This window comes from Coturnix japonica, chromosome 10 (assembly GCF_001577835.2).
Source record: "Coturnix japonica isolate 7356 chromosome 10, Coturnix japonica 2.1, whole genome shotgun sequence".
Lineage (NCBI taxonomy): Eukaryota > Metazoa > Chordata > Aves > Galliformes > Phasianidae > Coturnix > Coturnix japonica.
In genome coordinates, this window is record NC_029525.1 from 5,520,975 (window position 1) to 5,545,782 (window position 24,808).

The window sequence follows — 24,808 nt, forward strand, 5'->3', positions numbered from 1 at the left end:
AAGGACATGGCAAGCCGGGGTACGTGTGCTCTGGGGAGCAGAGCTGGTGTGCTTTGATACGTAACTGTGAACTGGATTCTGCTGAAATTTCTTATACCTAAAGGACAAAGCTTGTAAGCGTTGAATTGTCTCTCTGTCAAACCAGGTCACAAGAGTTCCAATGCTAGCAATGGCTGAAGCTAGTTATTTCCCTTTTTCCTCAGTCTATCTGTCTGTATACAGTGCATTTGCTGCAGGGTTTTAAGGTTTGTAAAACCCACTGAAAACTTGGATGAGGTAACAAAATTGCTATCTGTTAAAGCAGTAAAAATTTACTGTTTGAACAGATCATATTAGTGTACATTTTATTGTATTTGTGAGCAGAAGAGAGGAGACTGAAATCAGTCTGCTCTGACTGCTTTGCTTCGCCTCTGGGTGTTTCACTATTAAACCAAGTTCTGTTGTTTTGAGAGACTTTTGGCATTTATAGCTTTCATTTATCTCCACTTATCATTGGAGGGGATTGTAATAAATCCTGAGGAATTGACACTGCAGTATAAGATAGACTACCTAAATAAAATAAAAGCTAACTGTGACTTTGCACAGTAAAATTCAGGCACATGTCTCCTCTAAACCTCAACAGTGTTGTTTTTTTTCTCTCAGCTTCCTGTTTGGTAATAATTATCCATATGTTCCACCTGAGTATCTGGATTTTTACTGATTAATGCCTTGTGAAGATTAAGTTTTGATCACTGTTAGTAATTCAGTGGTCCTGCCCCAGTCTTTTTCAGTTGCGAGCACTATTGATGTTCTCTAAAGGAAAATTAATGAAAAATGCTGAGATACCTCTTTGCTTTGTGTGTTCTGACTTTTAAAGAACAGACAACAGGCATTGCAGGAGATTGTAGAATTTTAATGCCATATTGAATGTGCACAGTTCAGATTTCATGAAGGAAAAAGGCATCAGCTTTAGGAACAGAGTTCTTTGTAGACTTTCTGTTGTAGAGTCTTTACATTTTTGGAAATCAGGTCAGAATTTTCAGAGGTGTTAAAAAATTTAAGAAGCATATGGAACGTGGAGTTGTTTAACTGAGTTAATGATAGATGAAGTGCGTGTTCGCTGGTCCTCTACTACTGCCTCAGTCCTGGAAACTGAAGCTCTTGGTGAGACCCATGTACAAATCTTACTACAGGATTAGGACAGAAACTTGGATGATAATTTTTGCATATGTCATTCATTTGGTCTGGGCACATGTTTTTCTTGCAGTCCATATACAAACTGTGAGACTTGACTGTTCAAGTAATTGGTGTGGTTGCTGATACGTGGTTTTTGGCATGTTCAAATGGGTATCCATCAGCTTTGGGAGGTATAACCAGTTCCATGTGTGAAATTGGGCCCATGCATCTGTAGACCAACGTGTTGAAATGTGATGAGAATTTTCAGTGTGGTCCTGAGAGCCACAGCTGTAGAAATCTTTAATATTAGTAGAAGGTTCATGGGATCACACACATTGCCTCATATATAGGACTTGTAAATTAAATCAGAAATAAAGAACTAGTACGTGCAGTGGAGAATTTCCAATAACAAACTAAGCTTGATGGTTTGTCTAGGAAATAGAGCTGAAAACAAACCTTGGTAGGGTTATTTGGGCAAAGGCATTTACAAACATGTGCATTGTATTTCTGAAAAAACTGGTAGCGGAAAGGATATGAATTGGCAAAAAAATTGGGGGAAGCTTTTTTTCTGTGACACATCGACTAGAAGATACAATTGTAAGTTCTTGCTCTGTCTGCCCATTTCCAGTACTTTTGTGCATTTAAGGATGAGTGTGTGGCATTTTGGCATTTCTCATGCCATTGACATTTATATCATACTAAGGGGGTGGCAACCTAGCACCACTGCACTGATAATACTGTATTGCCTTTAGAGTATAAGTTATTTGCATACATGTCCTTTGACAGTATAACCTATACAGTGAGTAGTTCCTTTACAGAACAGTCTACAGTTGTGTTTTGGTTAGAAAACCTTTCCTCATTAGTTTTCAATAGAAATCACTTTTATGAACCTGAACCAGAAACTCACATCTGTTCATGCAACAGCCTCTCTGCTGCCTGGTTCATCTGGTCATTTAGAGAATTTAGCGCATCTTCAGTAACAGTTTTCTAAGATCAAGTCACACCAGTACCTACCATGGTCAACAGCTGCGTATGGTTTCATGGGAAACTGTATCATATGGTTTCATGGGAAACTGTATCTCAAGTTGCTGTTTTCCTACTTGATTGACCCAACCAGAAGAAGTAAAGCTGTTACAGACTGAGTTACTATTGCAAGTTGCAGTCAGCTTACTGTGGTTTAGTCCGCACAGTGTTGGCCCATATCAGGCACTTCAGGAAACCAACATGTGATACCATATCTTTGTGAGTTCTTCTTTTGCCTGCAGAACTTTCTTGAAAGGTGAACTGTCAAAAATGTGTGCAGTTCAGATTTAAGTCGGTAGATGAAGGTTTTCATAAATACAAAGTATTTTTGAATTTAACTAGCAGAATACTATGTATGTTAATCCATAAAAGCAAGCCAGTGTTTACCAAGCCAGTAAATTATTTCTGTTTATGAGTCAGATAAATGCAGGCATGCGTTAACTGCTTTGTTGAGCATTGGCTGTGTTATTTTTTTCCTGAATTTGACACTTAGCTCCATACTGAATGGTTGTATTACTCTTGTCACACTACTGTTCAAACAACTACAAACAAGTACTTTTTTATGAGGTAACCAAGGACAATTTCAGAGAAGTCACATTCCTGAACTCAGACTAGCTTCAGGTTAGCTTCTGAATACATTTTGAGCAAGTATTAAGGGGCTTACAGAATGACTTTCAACAGTAGGTACAGCAAATACAGTCTTATACTTTGTGCACGTTGTTACTCCTGGTGCTGTTCTGAGGTTGAAAGACAGATATTTTTGCTTATTAGTTGTTATTTCTAAACAATTCTGTGAGGGTTAAGAATGATCTTTTCCCTCCTTCTTAGTCCTTGGAAAACTCCCATCAACTTAGTTAGCTGTTGGGGTTTTTTAATCCAATAGTGACAACAATTAAAAAAATACCCAAACCTATCTAAAAGTACTTTTTTTTTTTTTTTTTTTTTTTTTTTAAATCCAAACTTCTGAATTTTCACTTTATTTTATCTTGAGGGAAATTCTTTTTCTTTCACTTCCCCTTTTGTCTCTTTCCCTCCCCCCCCCCCCCCCGCATTCTGACAGTTAACAAAGTCACACTCAATCTGTTCTTTGAAAGGTTTTAAAAAAGACAGTAATTGCTATTAAAGAGATGATCTCTTTCATGTCATCCCATTTCATTCCAGTATATTCTCTTTCCTGTTTTTTTGTTTTAGTTTTAAAAGGGTGAATTTAGAAGCAAGATTAACTGTAGGGCTGACGGGCAGTGTATGCGCTTTCCAAAGCTAACTGCTAGTTGGGGTGTTCCTTGTCTAAGGGTTGCATTTGTAACACACAAGGAAAAAAAAAAAAAAAAAAAAAAAAAAAAGAAGAAGAAAAAACCTAAAAAAAACATCACATATATAAATATCTAGAGTACCACTTGTGCATGGAGAATTCCCACCAGAAGTATTGGAAACTCTAGCAATGCATTATTAAAAAAAACCACAAAACCTTGTTTAATACCTGCACAGACACTGAAACAGAAGTAGAGACCCTGTGTGCATCAGTAGCTCTGAAAGGTCCTTTTGCAGAGCTATTGTGGGCTTCTGCTGAGCAGAGAATTTTAAGCCCAGGAGGATTTAGCTGGCATTGTGTGGCCATGGTGCGTGGAAGCTCAGCTGGAGACCAAATATTCTTGGCAGCCACCTGCTTTCAGCATCATAGTGAGCAGCAAGACAAATAAAAGACTTGGGGAAGGATGGTCCTGTGTTCTTATAGGCCAGTAGGTGTCTGACCTTCAGAGGGAGGGACACTAACAGTGCACATCTTCGTGCTGCTGTCCTCGTAAACACTCAACAGGGACTAAGACCTCCTGAGAAGCAGGTAATGAATGTACTCAGGGGAAAAAGGGTTTCAAAACTCAAGTGAACTCAAGGTTGCCTACATCAGTTAATCATCCCTGACGATGAACCGATATCTAAATGATGCCTTTACTTCTAAAATTTGAAGATATCCGAATCAAAGATTGTCAAGTTGTGACTCAGAAAACATTAGGAATTAAAACTTAGACTGAGCTGTATATAGTAACGTAAAATTTCATTACTTTGGACTGTGCTGTGATTGTTTGATGACATCAGGTACTTTCTCTGGCCTGTTCTTCCATGTGCATGTATGTGTTTGTAGGTGGACAATGTTCCAGTGACAGTAGTTACAAGTTATGCCACAGCTATTCACAGATAGGGGAAAACCGAAAATAGTTACACAAAAAACAGCAGTGTGAGAACTGAATCAATCTGCAGTACGATTTAAGTATTCCTTTGAATTCTATGATTGGAAAAGAAACCTCAAATATATGTCCTGACTGAACATAATGTAATATCAGTAAATGCTGATAGCTTGGGATTTAAAGTGTGAGCCTGTTATTCTGTTCATTGAGAAGGACATTTCTGCCTTGTCTTAACCAGCAGATCAAAAAAATATTGAAACAATTTCAAAATTTCTGTTTTGGAGTTTATTTGGTGAGTGATGGACAGGAGGTAGCTGTAAAAATGGGAATGCAGTTTGGCTACTATAAATAGTCTTGGCTGGATGAAAGTCTAGTTTTCTGCATATAGTCCTCATGATAAATTCCTTTCTTTTGCATTAGTTTTTGTTCCTGGTGGCCTGCAAACAGTGCCAGATAGATTTTTATTTTTTTTTTTTTTTTTCTTCTCAAAAGGGACCATTCACTGAGAAGCACCGAATTTTCCTTTGCTCTGCAGAATTCTGCAGACAAAACCATCTTGCCAGTCTCCATCTCCCCAGCCTCTTATTTCTGCTGCAGTACTCTAATTTGTTCTACCTGTGGACGGGAAACTGTTGAACATTGGAATTCACTGCCATTGAAATTATGGCTGCTAAAATGTAGTAAAGAAAGCACAGCATTTTCTGTAGTCCTTTCTAAAGGACTACAAAGTGGCACCAAACATCTGCCTGATTTAGGAGGCTTTTGTGCCTCAAATGAGAAACGCTTCCTGGAAAAATATAATGTCAAAATAGGTAGTGGCTTTTTAGAATCTTTCATATACATCCACTGCTGATCCCTTTGAATAATGGACCTTTTTTTTTTCCTCACTTGGCATGGCTTTCTTATGTTTTCGTGTTCTTGTACCTTAGTATTACAGTTCTTGTAATTGAATGCTGTAATTCAGCGGACCAGATTGCTCAGTACATTCAGATTCTCCTGAAACTCTTCATACTGTCAGGTTTTTTTGCCCACTATATTAGCAAGAAAATACTATGCATGAGCAACTAGTAGTGCAAATTAAGAATGAAGTCATTATTGACGTGATGGTGAAATTGAACATACTGTTCTGAGACAGAAATAAGGCCCGGTATTTTTCCTTCTATGCCAACAAAACAGCAAAAATGCACATGGTTTTCTATAACCTAGGGACCTCATCACATATGTTTTGTGTGTTTTCTCTCTGGATGGAAATAAAAATACATGAAAGTTTTCAGTGTCAAAATCTTTCTTTATGTCTGCAAGTCTCAGTCCTGCAAACATCAAGAAACTGTGTTAGACTCTATGATAATACTTAAAATTTGGAAGGGAATTCAAAATTTTATGTTGAAAGCGTCAAGGCTGACTGCTAGTAGAAACAGTTCCAGCACTTACCATGCACTGGGAATCAGTCACATAAACCTGGTAATGCTGCGCATTTATATAGTTCAGGATGCAAGTCAAAATTCTTGCATAACATAATAAATTGTGTTCTGGAATGATGAGCACATGAGAACGTGTTAACAAGCTGTATTTTACTGCTCTGCATATAATTTAGCAGCCAGCTTTTATTTTGTTTTGTTTTCAACAGAGCTGGGACCAGGCAAAGCTCAGTTAATACATGGATATGGTCGTCTTAGCTGTGGGTTACATTGTATTAAAACAATAAGAAATGCTTTCTTCAAATCTGGTCCTTAGTGTATTACTGTAACTGCTCTGTACAAGCTGGCAGGTGAAAGATTGTCCTAAATGTTAAAAACTGGAAAACTTGTATGTGGTCTGTATTGTCAGGACACTCAAGTATTGCCTGTCCACTTCCAAGTAACGATTTTGTTGTTTCCAAGTAATTTTTTTTTTTTTTTAATTTTAGATTTTTTGCAATATTGAGGTTTCCTCAGGCTGAATTCTAGTATTCTGTACCTTTTCTTGTCTGCTTTAAGATGATGGAAACAGCTTAGTTATGTATGAGTTTTAACATTTCTTTAGGTTTTAAAAATTTAGAATACAGACAACGCTTCTAAATCTAGTCTGTGTGCAAACCCCATGAAATTGCATAGAGAAATAATTAAGAAAAGACCAAAATGATGAATGCAATTTTATTTAGAAAGACCATTCTTACATTTGCATTTTCTGTGAGAGATTGTTTCACTGCTGGCTGCACAGGCTCAGTGGTCTATAAGAGGGATTTTTCTCTAAACCACTGAACTGGAGAACATCATCATGCCAAACTGGAAGAGAACAAAGAAGAGAATGAATAATTGATGAAGTAATGAGTTCTCTGTTTCTGGCTTCAGAAGTGTCACTCAAAACTATAAAAACTATGAAATACTGAAATTAAAGTATGAGAACTGTGTGTAATCACAAGGTCACAGGATTCCAGGGAAAGGGACCTTGGGAGATAAAGTCCAACCGTCCTGCCAAAGCAGGTTCTCTGTAACAGGGCACACAGGTAGGCATCCAGTATCATTCCCCTCTGCCTCCCCATTCTGGGAGGAAGCTGTATTTATCCAACAGCTTTCCCCACCCATTGAACCAGCAACTCATATGACCTGATTACCCTATAGGCAGTTCGATTTAAAACAGGACAAAAGGGAGGCTGTTTGTTGCCTAAAATTACAGTATTCTACATTAACATCAATTTATAAAATTGTATTTGCTGGTATAGGAAAAAGAATAATTTTAATTATTTTAACAGAAATGTGTCCCATGCACTGTCTAGCATGAGCTCTAAAAGTGGGGATGGTGTGCTGCTACTCTTTGTCCATTACCACAAAACCACACTGTAAAAAGAAAATCATATCTGCAGATAATTTCTCACAAGTAGGTGGATGTTGTAATTAGAGGGAAAATCCTATTACAGAATGGAATAGTTATATTAAAAAGAATATTTAGTACACTGTATAGACAAGGAGTTATCTGGGCTACATTCTCTTACACCTAGGAGCAATAGCATACTATGACTGAATGTGATACAGTAATTTCTTCTTTCCAACTCTTATCAAAGGGGACTTTGACTGGATATTTTTTAACTTTGTTTTGTGGAATATTATAAAATGACTGAATCTCAGAATAGTACTTTTTGCCCCAACTCTAACATTCATGCTCTATTAAGAAACAGTCCCTGGTCTTTACTGGCTGCAAGGGAAACAATCATGTTTTTCAAGATAAATCTGAAAAGTCTGGTAAATGCTCAGGGCCATGTGCGCTCCTAAAGGGAAGTTCTCTGTAGCTGCGTAGAGTCTTCCACAAAGAAATCTTGAATATTATTCACGTTCTCTGGAAATGGGTGTTGCTTTTCCTCCTACTCGTGAGGCACGGGAAGCAGCTGTTACAGACCATCACATTCTCTGCTCTTGTGATCCTCTCCCTTCAGGATTCATGCATCTCTTTCTCCTGCACTGATGTACAGCCAAAAAAACAGATGGCTGAAAATTAAATGGATTTTGTACTTGCATGACAAAACTAGTGTCTACTGCTTCCTTTCCTGATTGGAGTCAATGGGAATATGTAAAGCTCTAGAATGTTTAGATTTAAATTGTCTTGCTTGGAATTTGCATTAATCCTCACCTTTATACTTTTAAGGACTGTCCTTTTCTGTCAGGCAGGCAGAATATAATACTTCAGGACAGAAATTCTGAAAGCTTTTTTTTTTTTCTTGTTTTCTTTTAAATTTTTAGAAAGTGGTTAACTTTGAATCTGTAAATTTGAAAGATTACATATACTTTTGTTACAGCTCCTTGTGGGATGCAGTTTCTGTTAGTTGTATGCATTAAAAGAAAGCACTTGCACTTGTGCAAAGTCACCTATTTGTTCTGTTGTTGAAAGGCATATTGATTACAATGATACTATAAAGCCATTCAGCACCAAGGATGGAAGAAAAAGAACTGTACAGAATGGAGGATTTTGCTACTGGATGTGACCGCATAGATGTCTGTTGCATTGTGGAGCAGCTGCTCTGCTGATTTTCCAGAAGGAACAGGGCTGTATTACTCCATCATTCAAATAAAAAGATCCACCAGTCCCTTTTTCTATCTCATTTTCCTACACAGCATGATGAAAACAGCATTACAGAGATTGTTATGAAATAGAAACTTTCTTCACACAGGTGCATACTTGCTGTGGCAAACAGGGGCTTTCCTTGTCGCGTGATGGAGGTGAATGTTTGCCTGTGAGTGCTCAGGAGACCAATCTAAACATAAGTAATAACTGAGACAGCTTGTATTCTTCAGATCTCTTCCTGATGTTATCATCAAAAATTGTTTTTGTTCTTTATCATGTTTATGAACCACAGTGCAATAAAGACAGGTATTGTAAAAGTTCAGGAGAAAGCTCACTGACTCCAAGGGGTTGGAGTTTAAGGAGTGAATATGTTACACTGGGGCAACAGACATGCCTTTGAATTCATCATGCTTGTTTTCTGAAATGTTATTCTTTTGAAGAGAATTATAGAGACTTTTTATTTCATTCTGGAATGGGCATAGTATTACTTGCCAACGATAATACTGAGATATTATCAGGGCAGTGCTGATTAAAGTATTTGTTTGAGCCACTTAGTTAAGAGGTGTTTTAAAAAAGCACAGAGTTAACATCTAAGACATCAATTGAATTTTACTATTTAACTGTTTCTTGTCACTGCAGTAGGATGAGAGGGAACGGCCTTGTTGTTGTCATTGTTGTAGTTCTGTTTCTTCCTTTCCTTTCCTTTCCTTTCCTTTCCTTTCCTTTCCTTTCCTTTCCTTTCCTTTCCTTTCCTTTCCTTCCTGTATCAGTATTCCCATCCTTAATAAGTGAGCCACATGATCTACTTGCAGGTGTTAAGACACACAACTGAAGCCCCAGGGCCCTAGATGTACTTCTGAATGCTCCAGCAACAGAGCTGTATGTGAATGGACTGACCCTAGGGTCTAGGCATGGTGAAACTGGACTCTCCCTGTGTTACAGTCATGTGCTTGTGCTTGCCTTCAGTGCCTCAAGGCTCCTGAAAAGTTAAGACAGATTTCTTCTAATCCAGGCAGAAATTAGTGATACTGACTGAATTGTATCCTACCAAATGAAGAAAAAGGCCAGCAAGCCTCACTTTCTGTTCAGTGTATAACATCCTGATTCCAGAGAATTGTGTATAAGATGATTAGACATCTTAATCCCCTTTACACTACTTTGCCTTGTGTAGCCCCACAAAAAGAGTTGAGCAACAAAAATCTTCTGTAAACTATTTTGAGTAGAAGTCTCCAAGTTGAGTAGCTATCCTGACTTTGATGAGGTTCTGGCCAACAAACATGTATTTCACTCACAGCTCTTTTCACTGCAGTGCAGTTGGCAGTTAGCTTGCTTTCATACACCATGTAATGTTTGCTTACGGTGGAGCTGCCAGTCCCGTTGTCCCTTAGAACAAAAGCAATGTGAGAGAAATTGTTTTGCTGACTGCTAGAGGTATCAGTGTGGGATGCGTGCTTTATATTTTTAATCCCTTTTTATTAGCTGTTATAAGGTGATATCTTTAAGAACATCTTTTCACATGATTTCTTTTCCTGGATAGCTTTACTTTTTCCATTGTAATAAGAATAAAACCTTTCTTCTCTTTTGTAATTCTCTGGCCAGCAAGGAGCCATTGAATGTCTTAGTGAAAGAGTCTTTACATAAGTAGCTTTTTTCATTAAACTGCTGAATATCTAGATACTATAAATGTCATTTGGATTCTTAGGATTGTCAAAAATGAATACTTCATTTCCTCTTGTTGTCTGAAATTAATCTGACAAAGTGAACTTCAACATAAAGCACAGATAGGTAATGAAAACATTTATTGTGCAGGTAGAAAATCTGTAATTAATTAAGTGAGCGGCATGTGGATGTAACCACAGTCTATTTGTAGAGGGCTGTAAATAGCATCAAAGATTTGTGAGTATTAAGTCTGTAGACAGCAGGAAATATTTGAAAGCCAGAGTAGGATCAAATGTTTGGGTAAAAATGATGGTAATAGCTAACCACAAATCAAGTGAGAGCCATTAGAATGTTGTTTGTTATCCTGTGGTTGAATGTAAATTCTCAACATTGCTCCTTCTATTTGTAAAGCAAGTGAAGGTTAGGCTGGAACCTCCAAGGGATGTAAGACAGTAAAATATGCACACTATACTGATTTTGTTGTGTTCTGCCTTTGGAAGTTTTCTGAAGGTGTCTCCTACTTTACAACTAAAGGCGTGATTCTAGAGTATTAAACAGTTTCCACTGAAGGATCTATGCAGCTGAACCTTATAGGTAAAATCCTTAAGAAGCTGGCTGTGCAGCTTCTGTTCTTTACAATGTTCTGAAGAATGAACACTTTGTCTCCTTTGGGGATCAGCAAAGCTGAAAGCAGTTCCTGGAAATCTGTATAATTCCTCTGATTTACAGATAGCTCAGATGAATGAGCTATATATGTAGTAGAAATCTTCATCTAGCTGTAGGAGTTCAGTCTGCAAGTTCATGTATGAGAGTCAAAGGTTTTGAAAGTTGACAAAGAAAAATGGTTTCTTAAAGTCACTTTTTTTCATGTGTTAAGGAGCGAAGGTCATCCAGTCAATCTCTAGGCAACCATGCTCAGGCTTAGAGAACAAAGTATGAAAGCCAGGATCCTCTGTGAGAGGAGAAAAGGGACATAACTCAAACCAAGGCATATCACAGGCAATGCGAGAAGACCTTCAAGAAGACTGGAAAAAGTTGCATTTGAAACCAAGAACACTTCACCTTTTTGCACTTGAAAGGACTTGGCAATTAATTTTAATAACACTGATCATTTTACACTTTGAAGCCAAGTAGTTAAGGGGTATGGCATGAGGTTTAGTACATAAATGTTCTGATATTCCTGTGTAAGCAATCCCCTTGAATAAGAAGGCAAAACAAACAGAAGCACTAGAAGATGTGGATGAAGTGTGGCACAGTGGTCCTTTCATCTTACTAAACTTTACCAAGTCATCAGCCCTGTGCTTCCTGAGAAGAAAAAGCAGTAAAAGAGAGACAAAATGGCAACTATACCTGGAAACACAACAGGACTCTACTATGAGGGTATTCTGCACAGCGACTATGTTGAATGAAGTTACAATTGAAGAAATGAGATCTGGGGTGGAAAAGTCCAAAACTGAAAGAACAGAAATGGAATATCAGTCCAATAATACAAACTGTAATTCTGACAGGTGAGGAAGAAGAGCTTCTAGATGGTAGGGCAATATGTGTTTACTAATCCAAGTTACATCTTAACTTGAGAGAAATGATTAAATGAACTGCATCTCTGTGAGTTCCAGTGAGCTGAAATTAGTAAAGCTGGGGCTTCCCCAGGTTTTATCTCCTGTGATGCAGTCTCTTGCCCTTTTAATCAAGGCTTCCCTTTACAAGTTCTGAAGTAGGAACCTACAGTAAAAACACCAAACTAAAGCTAAGCTGCAAGCATCCATCTAATGGCTTGGCTCTATCAGTCTAATATCATAAATGAATTTGAAGATAAACGAATATCTCATAAGTTGTGTCAAATATTCATTTGGTGTGAATTGCTGCAGAAACCCATCTGTAGGGCTGCAGCATTTTTCTGTAGCCAAGAACTTCAGCAGTTATGGTGCAGAATTCTGTTAAGACTTTGGTTTTACTAAAATGTTTGTTCTGCAGTTTTTACTGCAGTTAAAGTGACAGATCTGAGAAAAATCACAAACCTGTTTTAAAAGTTATTACCTGTGTTTTGTGCATCAAAAGATTTTAATCGTAATGAGAAGTTGAGAAGAATGAAATTTCTCAGTCACTTGAGCTTGGTGTCAGATTTGTTCTATTGTGTAGATTTACTTTTTCTTTTTTTTAATAGAACTTTACTGCTCATTGTTAGTCTTTTCCTTTTTGGATTTTTGAATTTGTGTGTTTCTTGTTTCTGGTATTCCTTACTTGTTGTCAGTTTCAGCTATTAGAAACAGAACATGGTAATACAAGTACACATGGGTTTGGAGGGAAGAATATGGATCTCCTCTAGGGTACAAGTTGAAGGGAAATAAAGCATATGGCTCTGTATTAATATAAACTCCTGGACAGTAGAGTGCTGAATGAATGCAGTGATACTTGTGGTTTATAGCTGCAATGTGTACAGAGGAACCTACTGGAAATTTTCGATTTTTATTTCTCTCTTGTCAGATGATCTAGCTCTAAACAGAAAATATGAAAAGGAAGTATCCCTGGAGGTGTTTGTTAAGCTTGTCTATGAGGACACCCAAGGTCCTTTTCTGCAGAGCAGCTTCCTATCAGTGAGCCTCCCTCCTGTACTGGTGTATGTTGAGGTCGGAGGGCCAGAAGCAAGGTTTTGCATGTTCTTCATAAATCTTCATGTGGTTCTTGTCCACCCATTTCTGCAACCTGTCAGGATCCCTCTGAGGAGTGTCCTGCTTCCAGTGGTCACTAGCCTTCATATTTGGCAGCCCAACTGGTTTTACACCAAGCTCATTATCTACTTATCCTGTCCATATTTCTCAAATTTAGGTATAAGGATGCTGTGGGAGATTGTGCTGAAGGCCTTGCTTGAGTGTAGGTAAGAAACATACACTGCTCTCCACTTGTCCACTGGACCAGTCATTTAATCACAGGAGGCAGTGGATTGGCTTGTTCAGGTAATCCTGCTCAAATTAACTGGTTGTTAACTACGGGTTTTTTTTTTCTTTTTTATACTTCTTGTGCTTAGAAATTCCTTCCAGAAGGATTGGCTCTGTAGTCTTTCTAAGGGCTGGGATTAGGGCGAGTAGCCCTCACCTGAGGCTCAGATCCTCCTCCTTGCCTCATTGTAGATGCATGTGACATTTACTTTTTTCCAAATATTGAGTACTTCCACCAATCACTGCAACCTCATGCTGATGTCATCCACTGCTCTAACTCTTAATGCATCCCATCTGTTCCCAAAGACTTGTGTATGTTGTTTTCTCAGATGCTCTCTAATTTGATTTTCCTCTATTGTTGCTAATGCTTCATTCCTACAGACTCCGTGACATTGATATAATTTTTTAAAAATTAAAATGAAGAAATTTGATACACTTAATTCTAATAGTCATTGAAATTGCCTACTAAATTTTCAAGATTATGAAGACTTATCTCCAGATAAGGATTGCAGATGATAGGAGAAAAAATGAGTTCCCAGCATTTCCTCTTCATTTAATTTTTTGTAACATTTTATTTTAGCTTTAGACGCCTCCTAAACAAAAGGAAATCTGTGGATTGACTGATAAATTTTATCAACAAGTTATCAATAACAAAGTAACTGTATTTGTTGCTTGTGTAGTAGAGGCTAATTTGAAATGAAGAAGAATATGAAGTTTATGTGTAGTTATAAGCAGAAGTTATTTGTTTATGTGTCTGTGTGTAGATGTTCTGCATACTGGGTTCACAAGGATTGTAAGTGCCACCTTGTGGACATCACAATTAATCTTGTATCTCAGAATGCAAATTGGTGAGATAGCCTCGTAAAATTTAGTTTCAAGATTTGTGTGCATTTGTGTGCAAAAATAACTTGTATTGGTTTTCTGGGGATTGCAGAGCTTTGTTAACTGAGACTTTAGTTTTTGAGTCATTGGAATCTAAGTAATCTGTAAGGAGGCTGCAGAGTCAAACAACAGTTAACCATGGACTTTAGTGGCTGTCAATAAAGCCAAACTCTGTTACTCTTAGTGTAGAATCTTACTCTTCAAAATCATTGGATTTCTTGCTGCAGTTTCTGTATTAGTTTCTCTGCAGTCCTGAAGGCTAGGCAGTGTGTATCACAGGTCTGGTTTACACAGCAGTTACACTTTACTTGGAGCTCCAGTAATATCTAGGCTTTTTTGCAAATGTACTGCAGCATTCTTTTCCTTTTCTGAACTATCCTCTCTCAGAGGCACAATCGGTGTTGTTAATGGCTGATTTCTGGCCAGCAGTGGGTCCCTTTTGGAGCAGCTGGAACTGGCTCTGATCTGACATGGGACCTGCTCATAAAAGCCTCTCCTGCATCCTGTCACAATCCAAACGTTGCTCTGTAAGCTCAGTACAGCTAAGAGTTCAGGCAAATCCCTGGTGATGAGACACCAAACATCAAGGCAGAGAAGCAGGTCAGGACCAGGTATAGAATTGTGAAGGAGCTACAGACAAGTACCTGCAGCATAGCTTGGACACAGCCTAAAGGTGAAATCCTTGACCTCAGGAGCACCTCGTGAGATATGAGGCATCTAAACTCTGCTTCAAGGCGGTACAGCTGCATTAAGAAAGCTGGCCTGGATCCTGGACAGCTGAACCCCCACAGGAGTTGTGTTCAAGATCTGAAACAGAAAATAAAACAGACCAGAGTTGCCATCTAAGAACCACCTTCTCCTAGTTCAAAGGCTGGGAATCAAGGCTAGAGATGCACTATCCTGCAGCTGCCAGGCTCTGGCTGTAGTGTTTCTGGAACACCTTCATAGCGAGTGCAGTGCCAGAATTTCTAGCCAGTCCTCCTCTGACTACCAGATGCAGCTGCAACACTGAAATGTCAGAGGTCCTCACACTTCGGCTAGGAAGCAGGGAAGAGAATCTGTTTTCCTGGCCAAAGCCCCTTTTCCGTAAGCCAGCTTTTGTCATGTGTGCCTTACATTTCTCTCATGTTTTGCAATGTGAGCTGATTTACCCAATCATGTTACACAGTTTAACTGATACTGGCTTTAACTGGAACTAATCCTAATCTGCTTCAGGCCTAGACTGGAAAGCTGAAATGAGCCAGGAAACATTTTGGTTTCACTTACTACTTCTCTGGTGAATTGTCCTTTATGTTTGATTTCCAAACACTTTACTCAGCTTAGTTATTTTCCCAGTTTTCCAGTTTCTGATTGCAGTGAAGTCAAGTCATGGTGATAAGCAGAGTGCTGACTGTTTTTCTTAGCTTCTACAGTTGTGTTCAAGGCAGAATGAGAACAAATATCATTACTAAAAATGCACATGAAAGCTTCTCAGACAAACGGGAATATATGGTTAGCCTGTGGTACCGAAACAGGCATGGTTTCTAAAAGCTTTGAGGGCATTTTCTTAGTGGGGGATCTAACATGGAACAGGACTCCCAGAAATCCAGACATTTATGGCTTGAAGACTCTGTCAAAGACAGGAAAAAAAAATCTTGCTTGTAGACAGAAAGATTTACAGGCTAAATACTTTTCTAACAAGTCAGCAAAAATTTTTCTGAGTGTGAATTTAATGTTGAGATGACTGCACCTGTTAAGTAGGTTGAGACACTGATAAAGTGATCAATTCCTATGGCAGAAGTTTGAAAGAATGATGTATCTGTGAAGCATCACCAAGTGAAAAAGGTGCTCACATTAGCATAATGTTTTCTTCTTTGTGTGGTCTATCATTTTGTAGCTGTCCTGGTGAGCTGGGACTTCCTTAATTTAAGATGGAATTTGAAGACTAAGGAATAGAATCATAAACCAGCTGAGAAAATGAACATTATGATACTTCAGAGTTTAGGACCTTTGTAAGATGAGATACTGGCAAAGAGTATCCCCCATGGGGGCCTCCTGAGTTACTGTCTGAGGTGCAAGGGCTCTGAAAGGCCATTAATCACTGCGCACTTGTGGTATAATAAATCTCACAACTTTAATTTGAAAATTCTCCACACTTAGCAAGAGCCTTGAGGTAAATTGACATTTCAGCAAGCTATTCCTGGTGAATTGGGAACAGTAAATTATAGTTATTCTGGTATCTTTTTTAGATGGCAGTTCACTGGATATGAGACCTGATGCTCCTTTTCATCAACTGACACTGATTTCAAAGGGAGCCTTGTCACTGATTTCAGAAGGATTTTGATGAAGAGCAACTAATGAATACAAGTACATTTTTGCACAAAGCGGATATGGTTGGATGAACTTTGAAACATCTGACCACCTACCAAAAATAAAGCCTGGACTGTTGATGTGAATGCTTTATGGTTATGAATTTGGGGGTAGGGAAACTAGAAGAAATTCAGAATAAACCATTTTTATTAATCCTTTCTAAACTCCTGCCTATTTAGTAGTGGCTCTGCAAGTCACTACAGTCTCTGAGCTGTAGGTGTCTAGACGGTGGTCACTGAGACATTTTATTTGAAGGCAATACATCATCATTGAGCTGACTGTTGCTGAATGCTGGTGAGAAAATGAAATACCAAAGCTGTGTCTCAGATTTTATGCTGTGGCTGACTTATTCCCTGCTTGTTTTTTGAATAGAAATGAGAAAATTTCTCTGATTGTGAATTTAATGTTTATTTAAGGACTGAGGAATAAAAGCATGGAATCCCTCTAAAGGAAAAGGAAAGTACTTTCTAAACCTATAATGAGGAGACTGCCATGTAGGAGCAGCTACTAGCTATTACTTGCTGCTAGCTATTACTAGCTATTAGAACATAGTGACTTTTAGCTTTGGTTTGATTGTATGTTTTGGGAATAATTCTAATCTTTATATCTGTTGAAATGGTTAAGATGAAGTTGTGTTCCCTCAGCAAATGTTGGAAGAAACACTCTCAGTGTATTCCAGTTCATAACACTTCTTTACATTGTTTTTTTCTTGCTGAGGTATTGCAGTGTATTAAGCAGCGTGATAAGGGAATTTTTGTTGCATATGTGTGTGCTTCAATGTAACAAATACCACAACATGAGAGAGCATACACCTTGGTTTGGTTTGTCCTTTTATATAATTCTGTGCTTGCCAAATAGTAAAGTGATATTTCTTTAATTTGGAGCCAGGACAGTTTTTGGAGTTCAGTACAGTTGCGAAGATTCTACATTTTTAGTTTATTTAGTTTATTTCAGTTAACCAACCTTGTTTTGAGAAGATGACTGCTAGTGTTCCAAATCTCTGAGTAGGTTCAAGAGTCTGTTTAGAAGCAAAAAGGAAACAGAATCAGCTATCCAGAAAAGTATTTCTTCATCTTACTGGCATTAACTGTGAGTCAAGGCCCAGGACGTACTCTGGGCCAGTGACGGGCATCTAATCCAGTATCGTTTGACCTGTGATTGATAGAAGTCTGTGGTTCTTTACAGTTAGAGTGGGAGATTCCCATAGAACATGTGGGACACAACTTGCTGTACGTATCTTTGCCAGATCTGTGAATAGAAGACAGTACACAGTCATTCTTATATGCCTGCCTAAACTGTATTGAGTGAATCTCAAGGTTTTCCAGAATGTATTAGTTTTTACTGGCCAGTTCTTTAGAAATCTGTGCAATACTTTAAAGCTCGTCATTTCCTCATAAGTCTCAGTAGACCATCTCAGTAGTTTTTTTAGTTTTTCTTTGTAAAACTCTGATTTGCTGTTAGGTACCCTGTCAGTTAGTATGTAAAATGTGAATCTGAGTGCACTCTGCATACTGTGTATGGTGTGCTTATATCTTTATTAATTGTGATTCAGTATTTGTTTCCCCATTGTCAGTTACTGATTTCAAATTATTAGGTTCTTGTTTCCAGTAATTCCTTGTTTGTATCTTTATCAGTCATTGTCTCTGAAAGAGCATTTAAAAATCGTAGGCACTTTTTGTGCTGCATTACAATTCCAAGTTGTGCAGTTGAAGAATGACAGCTGTTTTGTACATCCATTAATGCTTAACTTAGAATGTTGTGTGAGTCTGAAATAGGTTTGATATTTGTTCCCTATGAAGGAATCACATTTGTACTGACTGGTTGCACGGTTTCTGTCAAAAATAGTTGTGCTCATGGTGCCCCATGGTAGTTCTGCATCATGCTCTCAATGAATATCCCACATCTTTCTCTATTCTCTTTTATTTGCTAAAAGGAATAAAATTATATTAACCTTTATGGGACTCAGTAGTGATGCAGAATGCCATTAAACATTTACGCTAGCAATTCATATGGAATAGCACCTCATATTTGAAGGGATTTCCTCCATAAAACAACTTGCTGGCAGTGTCAGTTTCCTGAAAGTCACTGGATAGCATACATTGATGCTTTATTACATTTCCATCCAAAGGCTGTGTAGTGGAGAAAGTATTTGTATTCACAACAAAATAGCAGGAGAATGAGTGTAGATATTAAGCAGTTTTTGGGGATGGCAGTCTTCAATTAAATCTTTAAACGATCACATTTTTAGGGTTCTTTTAGCAAGTCCGAAATTATATTACATGATTTGGTACAGTTACAGTAATTTTTGTGTTTAAACATATTGCTTTGTTAGCAAGTAAAATGTGTTTTAAGGAAAACACAGAAATTATGCTCATATGTGATCTTATTATTTCTGCTGTGCTGGGCAAATGCAAGATGTTAAACCAGATGTTTCTCTCTAAATTCAAAATCTCTTTGAAATCATTCAGCAATTGCTCACAGTAGATTTAGTAGGATAAATTAGGCACTTGGTTATCAGATTATCCTGCCATGAAGCACAGTGCTCGGGATTCATCTTCTAACTCTTACTTTGCGACAAGCATAATTGTCAAGCTCCATCTGATCCTGGCAGTGATGACTGAGATGGCTTTATCTGTATTTCTTGGACAGTCATAAAAAACGTGTTGGGTGTTAAATATTTATGTTGGAAGTAAGCAGACTCTGGCTCTCAGTTTAGAACATTTCTCGCAGCAAGGGCCAAGCATTAGTGTTGGGAATTGGAAAGAAATGCAGCGATCTCAAGGCTCAAGAAACTCCCAAGGTTGTGTCTTGGTGGTATCAAAAATCTCTTTTTCTTCCCCTTCTTACTTGGCTGATTGCTTCCTGGAAAGACCATAAAACAATGATGAACCTGTTTTTATTTTAACAAGTATTTGCAAGTGTTGTTGGGAATTTGAAATAATAGAGCAATACTCTAGCAGTTATTGAATATTTTTCATCAAGTTATTACATTTCATGTAAATAGAAGTGATAGGTGTATATTCTACCAGCTTGTGTGTCTTTTAATTCTTATCTGAATGGGAAAGAGTTCTTTGTGCATGTGCCCCAATCCATCATTTCCAGTAGATGTTTAATCATACCAGGTAGATGATAAGTGTACATAGTAAATTATACTTGAAGCTTTTAAGTACAAAACAGCAACATAATGAATAGAAATGTCTCTACATAAGCAGAGCTCATCTCTACAATATGCATATTTTTAAAGTATAACTTCAATTTTTTTTTTCTGGTTTGAGAAAATATATTTTTGTAGCTTTTAATTTACATTATTTAATAAGACTTTCTTAGTTGTTACTGGGTTTTTTGAACATTATATTGTGCCACTCTTTATTCAGTGAATGGGAAAGCAGTTTCTATACTGTCTTAGCACAGTATAAAGTCTTTTTAGGAACCTAAGTTGCCAAGAATAGGCTTGGTACTATTTTATTTTTTTATGGAATTTAAGATGTTTTATGTAAAGCACATCTACTTATGTAAAAAGGTGATGTACTGGATCATAACAGAATCACTGCTCTGTTTGATCTCTTTCCCAACTAGCAGCTACAGAAGCTACATTGCTAAGAAATTCTTGGTATGGCAGTATAATGAGCAAAGATAAATGCATCAGTGATCTTTAGTGTGTTCTTATATTTTTGGTAACATAGCATGAAAATCTGAAGGCTTCAGAAGAATAAGGGCAGAAATTGCTGAAATAATAACTTGAAAAATCATTTCAGGACTTAGTGTTCTTTGAAAGTCATACTGTCCTCAGTTGATGTGTTTGATGTCTTCAGTTACAAGATGCTGAAGAAGAAATCTCATTTTATTTTGCAGAGCATTGGCTGTGATGACTATCTGGGTTCAGACAAGGTGATTGACAAGTGTGGAATATGTGGAGGGGACAACACTGCCTGCAAGGTTGTTTCTGGAGTTTTCAAACACACACTAACAAATCTTGGCTATCACAAGATAGTGGAAATTCCTGAAGGAGCTACTAAAATTAACATTACTGAGATGTCAAAGAGCAACAACTATTTGGGTAAGTTGTATCTAAATGAATAAAATGCTCTTTGTATGCTAGTATAACTGGGTGGAGTGCCATGTAAGGACTGTGAAATAGACGTCAGAAAATGAAAAGATATTTGATTAAACAGGCATTTTCCTTGTTACTGACTGACTGTATTTCTGGCTTGACCTTGCAGGATAGACACTGTATGTCTGTTATTGTCTGTTTCCCTGTCTGTGTGACATGATTTTACATTTCCTATCAGTTAATCCACTGTTATGCTTATGCTCCCCACATTGTTAACCTAGCCTATATGTACAAGAATCCAGCACCTGGGGCATGCTTGTTTATGTAAGGTATATCAGGCTTTCTAGAAGCGGAAATGAACATCTTCTGATTGCTTAATAATGTCAGCTCTTTTAATGTGAAAATTATACCAAAATTCCATCAAGGTAAAGTGGTATTTGGTGATATTCTTAAAAAACAGATAATCAATGCAGTTATTTATGCTGAAGATAATCCTTAATTCAAAACTATAGAGGACCCTGGAGTATTTATATCAATACTGTAGTTTCTGGAGATACATTTCTGAGGTACACAGCATGCAGGAAAAGCGTGTCTTGCGTGCCTCAGTGAACTGTGACATTTGCTGTTTAAAAACAAGGTTGCAAAGGTCTTTGTTTACATGTACTTCTGTTTGGGAGCCAGTTTTTCTGAGTCAGATCTAGAGAGAAAAGAATTATTACAGCAAATACCAAAAATGGTACTACAGGAGGCCTTGGTTGCTAGCTTAGTGTTTTTATTGCTAGAGCCATACAGATGCACTGGAAGTTTAAAATCCCTGTACTCTGTTTGACAGCCACTTTATCACACTTCTGTCTCTTGACCATCTCAGTACCACACAATTTACTCAAGTCCAAGAAGGGAAAGTTCTCATTATTGAATCTTCTTGTCTTAAGTTTCTGTTGGAGCAGTAGCTGGTTTTACAGAAACAACTGCATGTAGGTGGGAGTTTACAGTGCGGATGAGAGTGTAGTGCAATGGCATCTCTGTAATTATGCATAAAATCTGACTCTTCAAAAGTGAAGAAATAATATAAACTGTAAGGCCACAAGTATCAAAAGTTCTGGACCACTTCTGGGGTGAACTCATCAGTTCTGATTTGTCCTGATTTTATTCAAGTGTATCTTTGTTACAGATAAACCTGTATACGCCAGTGTTAGGTTTTTCTAGTGAACAGTTTGTATAGTATCCATCAACACTAACTCATTTGATGAAGGAGGTAAACAATTATTTTGTCTGAAAGGCTTCTATAGATACTGTATGTTTACTAGCAAATGGATGAGAATGTGGTTTATTTAGCATGTCAATAAAAGTCACTCCACTACTGATCCATAAAATTATTACACTGAATATAATTTATCTGACAGATTTACATGTCGGTATCTGAATTCAGCGGACAGAAAAGTTCACTTAGCTATATTAAAATGTTCTGAGCCACAAGTACATTTTTGGAATTGGAAGCACAGAGAAATAGTAACGTTTGTTTAAAAATAATCAAGACTGTTGGCATGTATGGGAAAGTTGCAAGGTTTTTCTTTCCCATGCTGTGCTTATCCCCTGAGCTCTTAGTTGATGCCATCATCTTTTTTCTCCCTTTTTATTCACTACATATGTTTCGTTTTAAAGCTGCTGGTACGGACCTGCTAAATTTACCAACTCCCTCCCCTGTTCTGGATTCCTGAGGCTGTTCCATCCAGAAGGCCTCCAGCCTCTCTGCTTATGCTGTAGCACTATAAGCTTGGCTTATTGAGGAAGGTGTAGCTGCTCCAGGACAGGAACAAACAAGTTCCAGCAGATCAAAAAACTGGAATTACTAAAAGCTTTACGAAACACTGCAGCATACAAGCAAAATGGAAATTGTTTTTTTTTTGTTCTTGTCTATTAGTAGGTACAAATTTCTCACTGATGTCACAGCATTTAAAATGTAGGCTTTGAGGGCTTTAAGGAACATGTTACCGTGGTACAGCTGGGAAGCTTGAACACTCACATCTGATACTTTCTGGTTTGTCAGTATTTATCTTGAATCGTAAAAATGATAAATAGTTTTAAACTTTTCTGTGTGCCGCAGTAGCAAAAAAAAAAAAACAAAGCAATAACAACTAAGCATTCGTTTCTTTAAGCATGTACCGAAGTACTTTGCAAAACTAAAGTTTCAGGTCATTGTTCTGACATAGTCTGACTGCTGCCATCAGAGTTGTCTGTAAGCAGCGTTCTTGTGGTTGTGAGGAATACAAGCTGAGCTGGGTTTGTTTTTCCCTTTGCTTTTTACATTTCTTAGTTTCTTCAATGCAAAATCAAGGTCACTCCATTTTATTTTTTTTTTAAAGATGTCAGCAGGTGGTTCTGGGAATCTGAGTTATTCTGCTTGTCTCTTCAGGAGACATCTGAGTTCCATGTGATTTCATTAAACAATTTTTACACAGCTCTGTACATCTTTGCTGCTTTGTCAAATATACTAAGCAAACCAGCAGCCAGGAAAATGGGTTTTTTTGCCAGGAGATTTCTGTACAATTTGGAGGTGCTGGAGAAAGCAGGTAAGAATGTGATGCTTCTTACTGAAAGAGTTTCACATTCAGCTGAGTCCTCCAAACAGCTGAAAGCTTCTCCATGCTGCGTTAGCAAATTTCTGAGGCATAATCCATTGCTCATTGTAGCAAAACCTGTGGCCTCAGAAAATATAGTTTTATAGATGACCCTGAATATGATAGAGATATGTTTGAACAGCCACTGAAACAGCCTATTTCATGTAGCTTTACAACTGACATTGTATAGAATGCCACATCTACATCATCACAGGTTTCTTGTGCATCTAGTGGCCCATCATGCTATTTTCAATGAACTTTTTCCCAGGGGAATAGTTTTGGAATGGAAGCAGCCCAGTTTTGGTATTAACCTGCCTCAAAAATGGCTATTAATAGCTATTCGTAATGTATTAATCGGTTTCTATGTTTACTCTAGTAGTTTCTTACAGTTTGAAGCAAAAGGTACGTATTACAATGTATGTTCAAACTCTCTAAACAAATCTGTAGGCTGTATAGTCCTGAGCTATGTACAGAATGACTTCCTCCTCTAAGTATTTTTCCTAAATATTTTCTTTTTGGCTGATCAATTAGACCTTTGGGCAGCAGAACTGCTAACCTTGGAGAGACTTTTCCATTGGCAGAGCACTTCTCTCACATGCTAATCTTGTATAGGAAAGAGACAAGGACATACCTCTTTCCCACTGGTAATTAACAGCTGGCAGATTCTCGTACACTGAAATAGGAAGTTTGCCATTGAATTAAATAGGACCATAATACCTTACAAGGGACCAGTTCATTTCAGCACTTGTGCTGCAGAAAATGTGGGTTTTGAGTATAAATATTCCAGCATTTGGGGGTTTGAGTTTTAGGATGACAAAAGTATAAAGCCAGATGACATCAATCTGGTTATTTGGAAGATATTTTTTTTGTTTAGTGGTTATTGAGAACCTTAAAGACACTGAAGGTTACTCAGATCCATAGCCTTAAAAGTAAGAGCATATGATGAAAGTATCAGCACTAAAAATGGAAATTTAGCCTAATAAAAGAAAGAAAGGTACAGAGATTGGAATTGAATTAGTTTTGAAATACATTAACCATGTGTTGCAAACCTGTAATCAGAAAGAAGCAGGTGATGTCCTATAATTCAAGGTTTGTTTTTAGAACAGTGGGCTGAATTTGGATCATACAACTAAGATTCAGTTCTGCAAACTACCAAGAAGCACCAACTGCTTGCTGTCATTAGCAGTACACATGTGTGAGATGTTTCGGAAAGGAAAGTTTATACATTAGAGTTTGGTCAAGTCATGTAGTGCCTTACATGAATACCGTTTAGTGTGGAGATGTTTATAGCTAATTGTAAGGCTCCTTGCCATTCCTTCATGGAATGTAATAATGTGTTTTAATTTTGTTTTTCATGGCATTAAGTTATTTTATATTAGATCTCTGAACTAATTGGTTTTCCTCGCTTTCTGTAGAATGAGCTATTCTAGCACATGCTATCACCAAATGCTGGCATACTGTAGCCATGATTTAAATAAGAGGTATATATTGTTGTTTGTTTTTAATACAAGACCAAACTATTTTAGTAGTGTTCTTGTGAATGTTAGTGAGAATGCGAATATGGATGTATGGAGCTAGTCGCATGAAAATAACAGTGGCTGACACTGAAGAGGCATTGAAAAGATGCTCTGAAAAATATTTTGATTCATTATCCCCTGCAGCATTGATAGCATTCCAACAGCATGTCTCGTGATGAAATATTGTTAGCAGCTCTGGAGTGTAAAATAATATTTTGAAATCACTTTAAAGATTCAAATTTCCAGCGAGTCTAGAAGTAGATTAGAACACTGGCAGAGAATTTAGAACATAAACATTGCTGAAGATACTGCTGTGTGACAAGAAATCGTAAGAGATGTTTTGGAATTCAAATATTAGCTCATGAAAAACCCATTGATTTTCTTCATGTGGTGCTAATTA

General features: G+C 37.6%; 1 protein-coding gene across 4 annotated transcripts in view; it reads left to right on the forward strand.

Annotated features, from left to right (window-relative positions):
* THSD4 (thrombospondin type 1 domain containing 4) overlaps window positions 1-24,808 on the forward strand; it is a 239,853-nt gene that overhangs the window by 160,976 nt on the left and 54,069 nt on the right. For all 4 annotated transcript variants that reach the window (XM_032446790.1, XM_015872714.2, XM_015872715.2 and 1 more), the window contains one exon: window positions 20,075-20,279. In XM_032446790.1, the coding sequence (XP_032302681.1) occupies window positions 20,075-20,279 (205 nt within the window). The remainder of the gene's footprint in view (window positions 1-20,074; window positions 20,280-24,808) is intronic.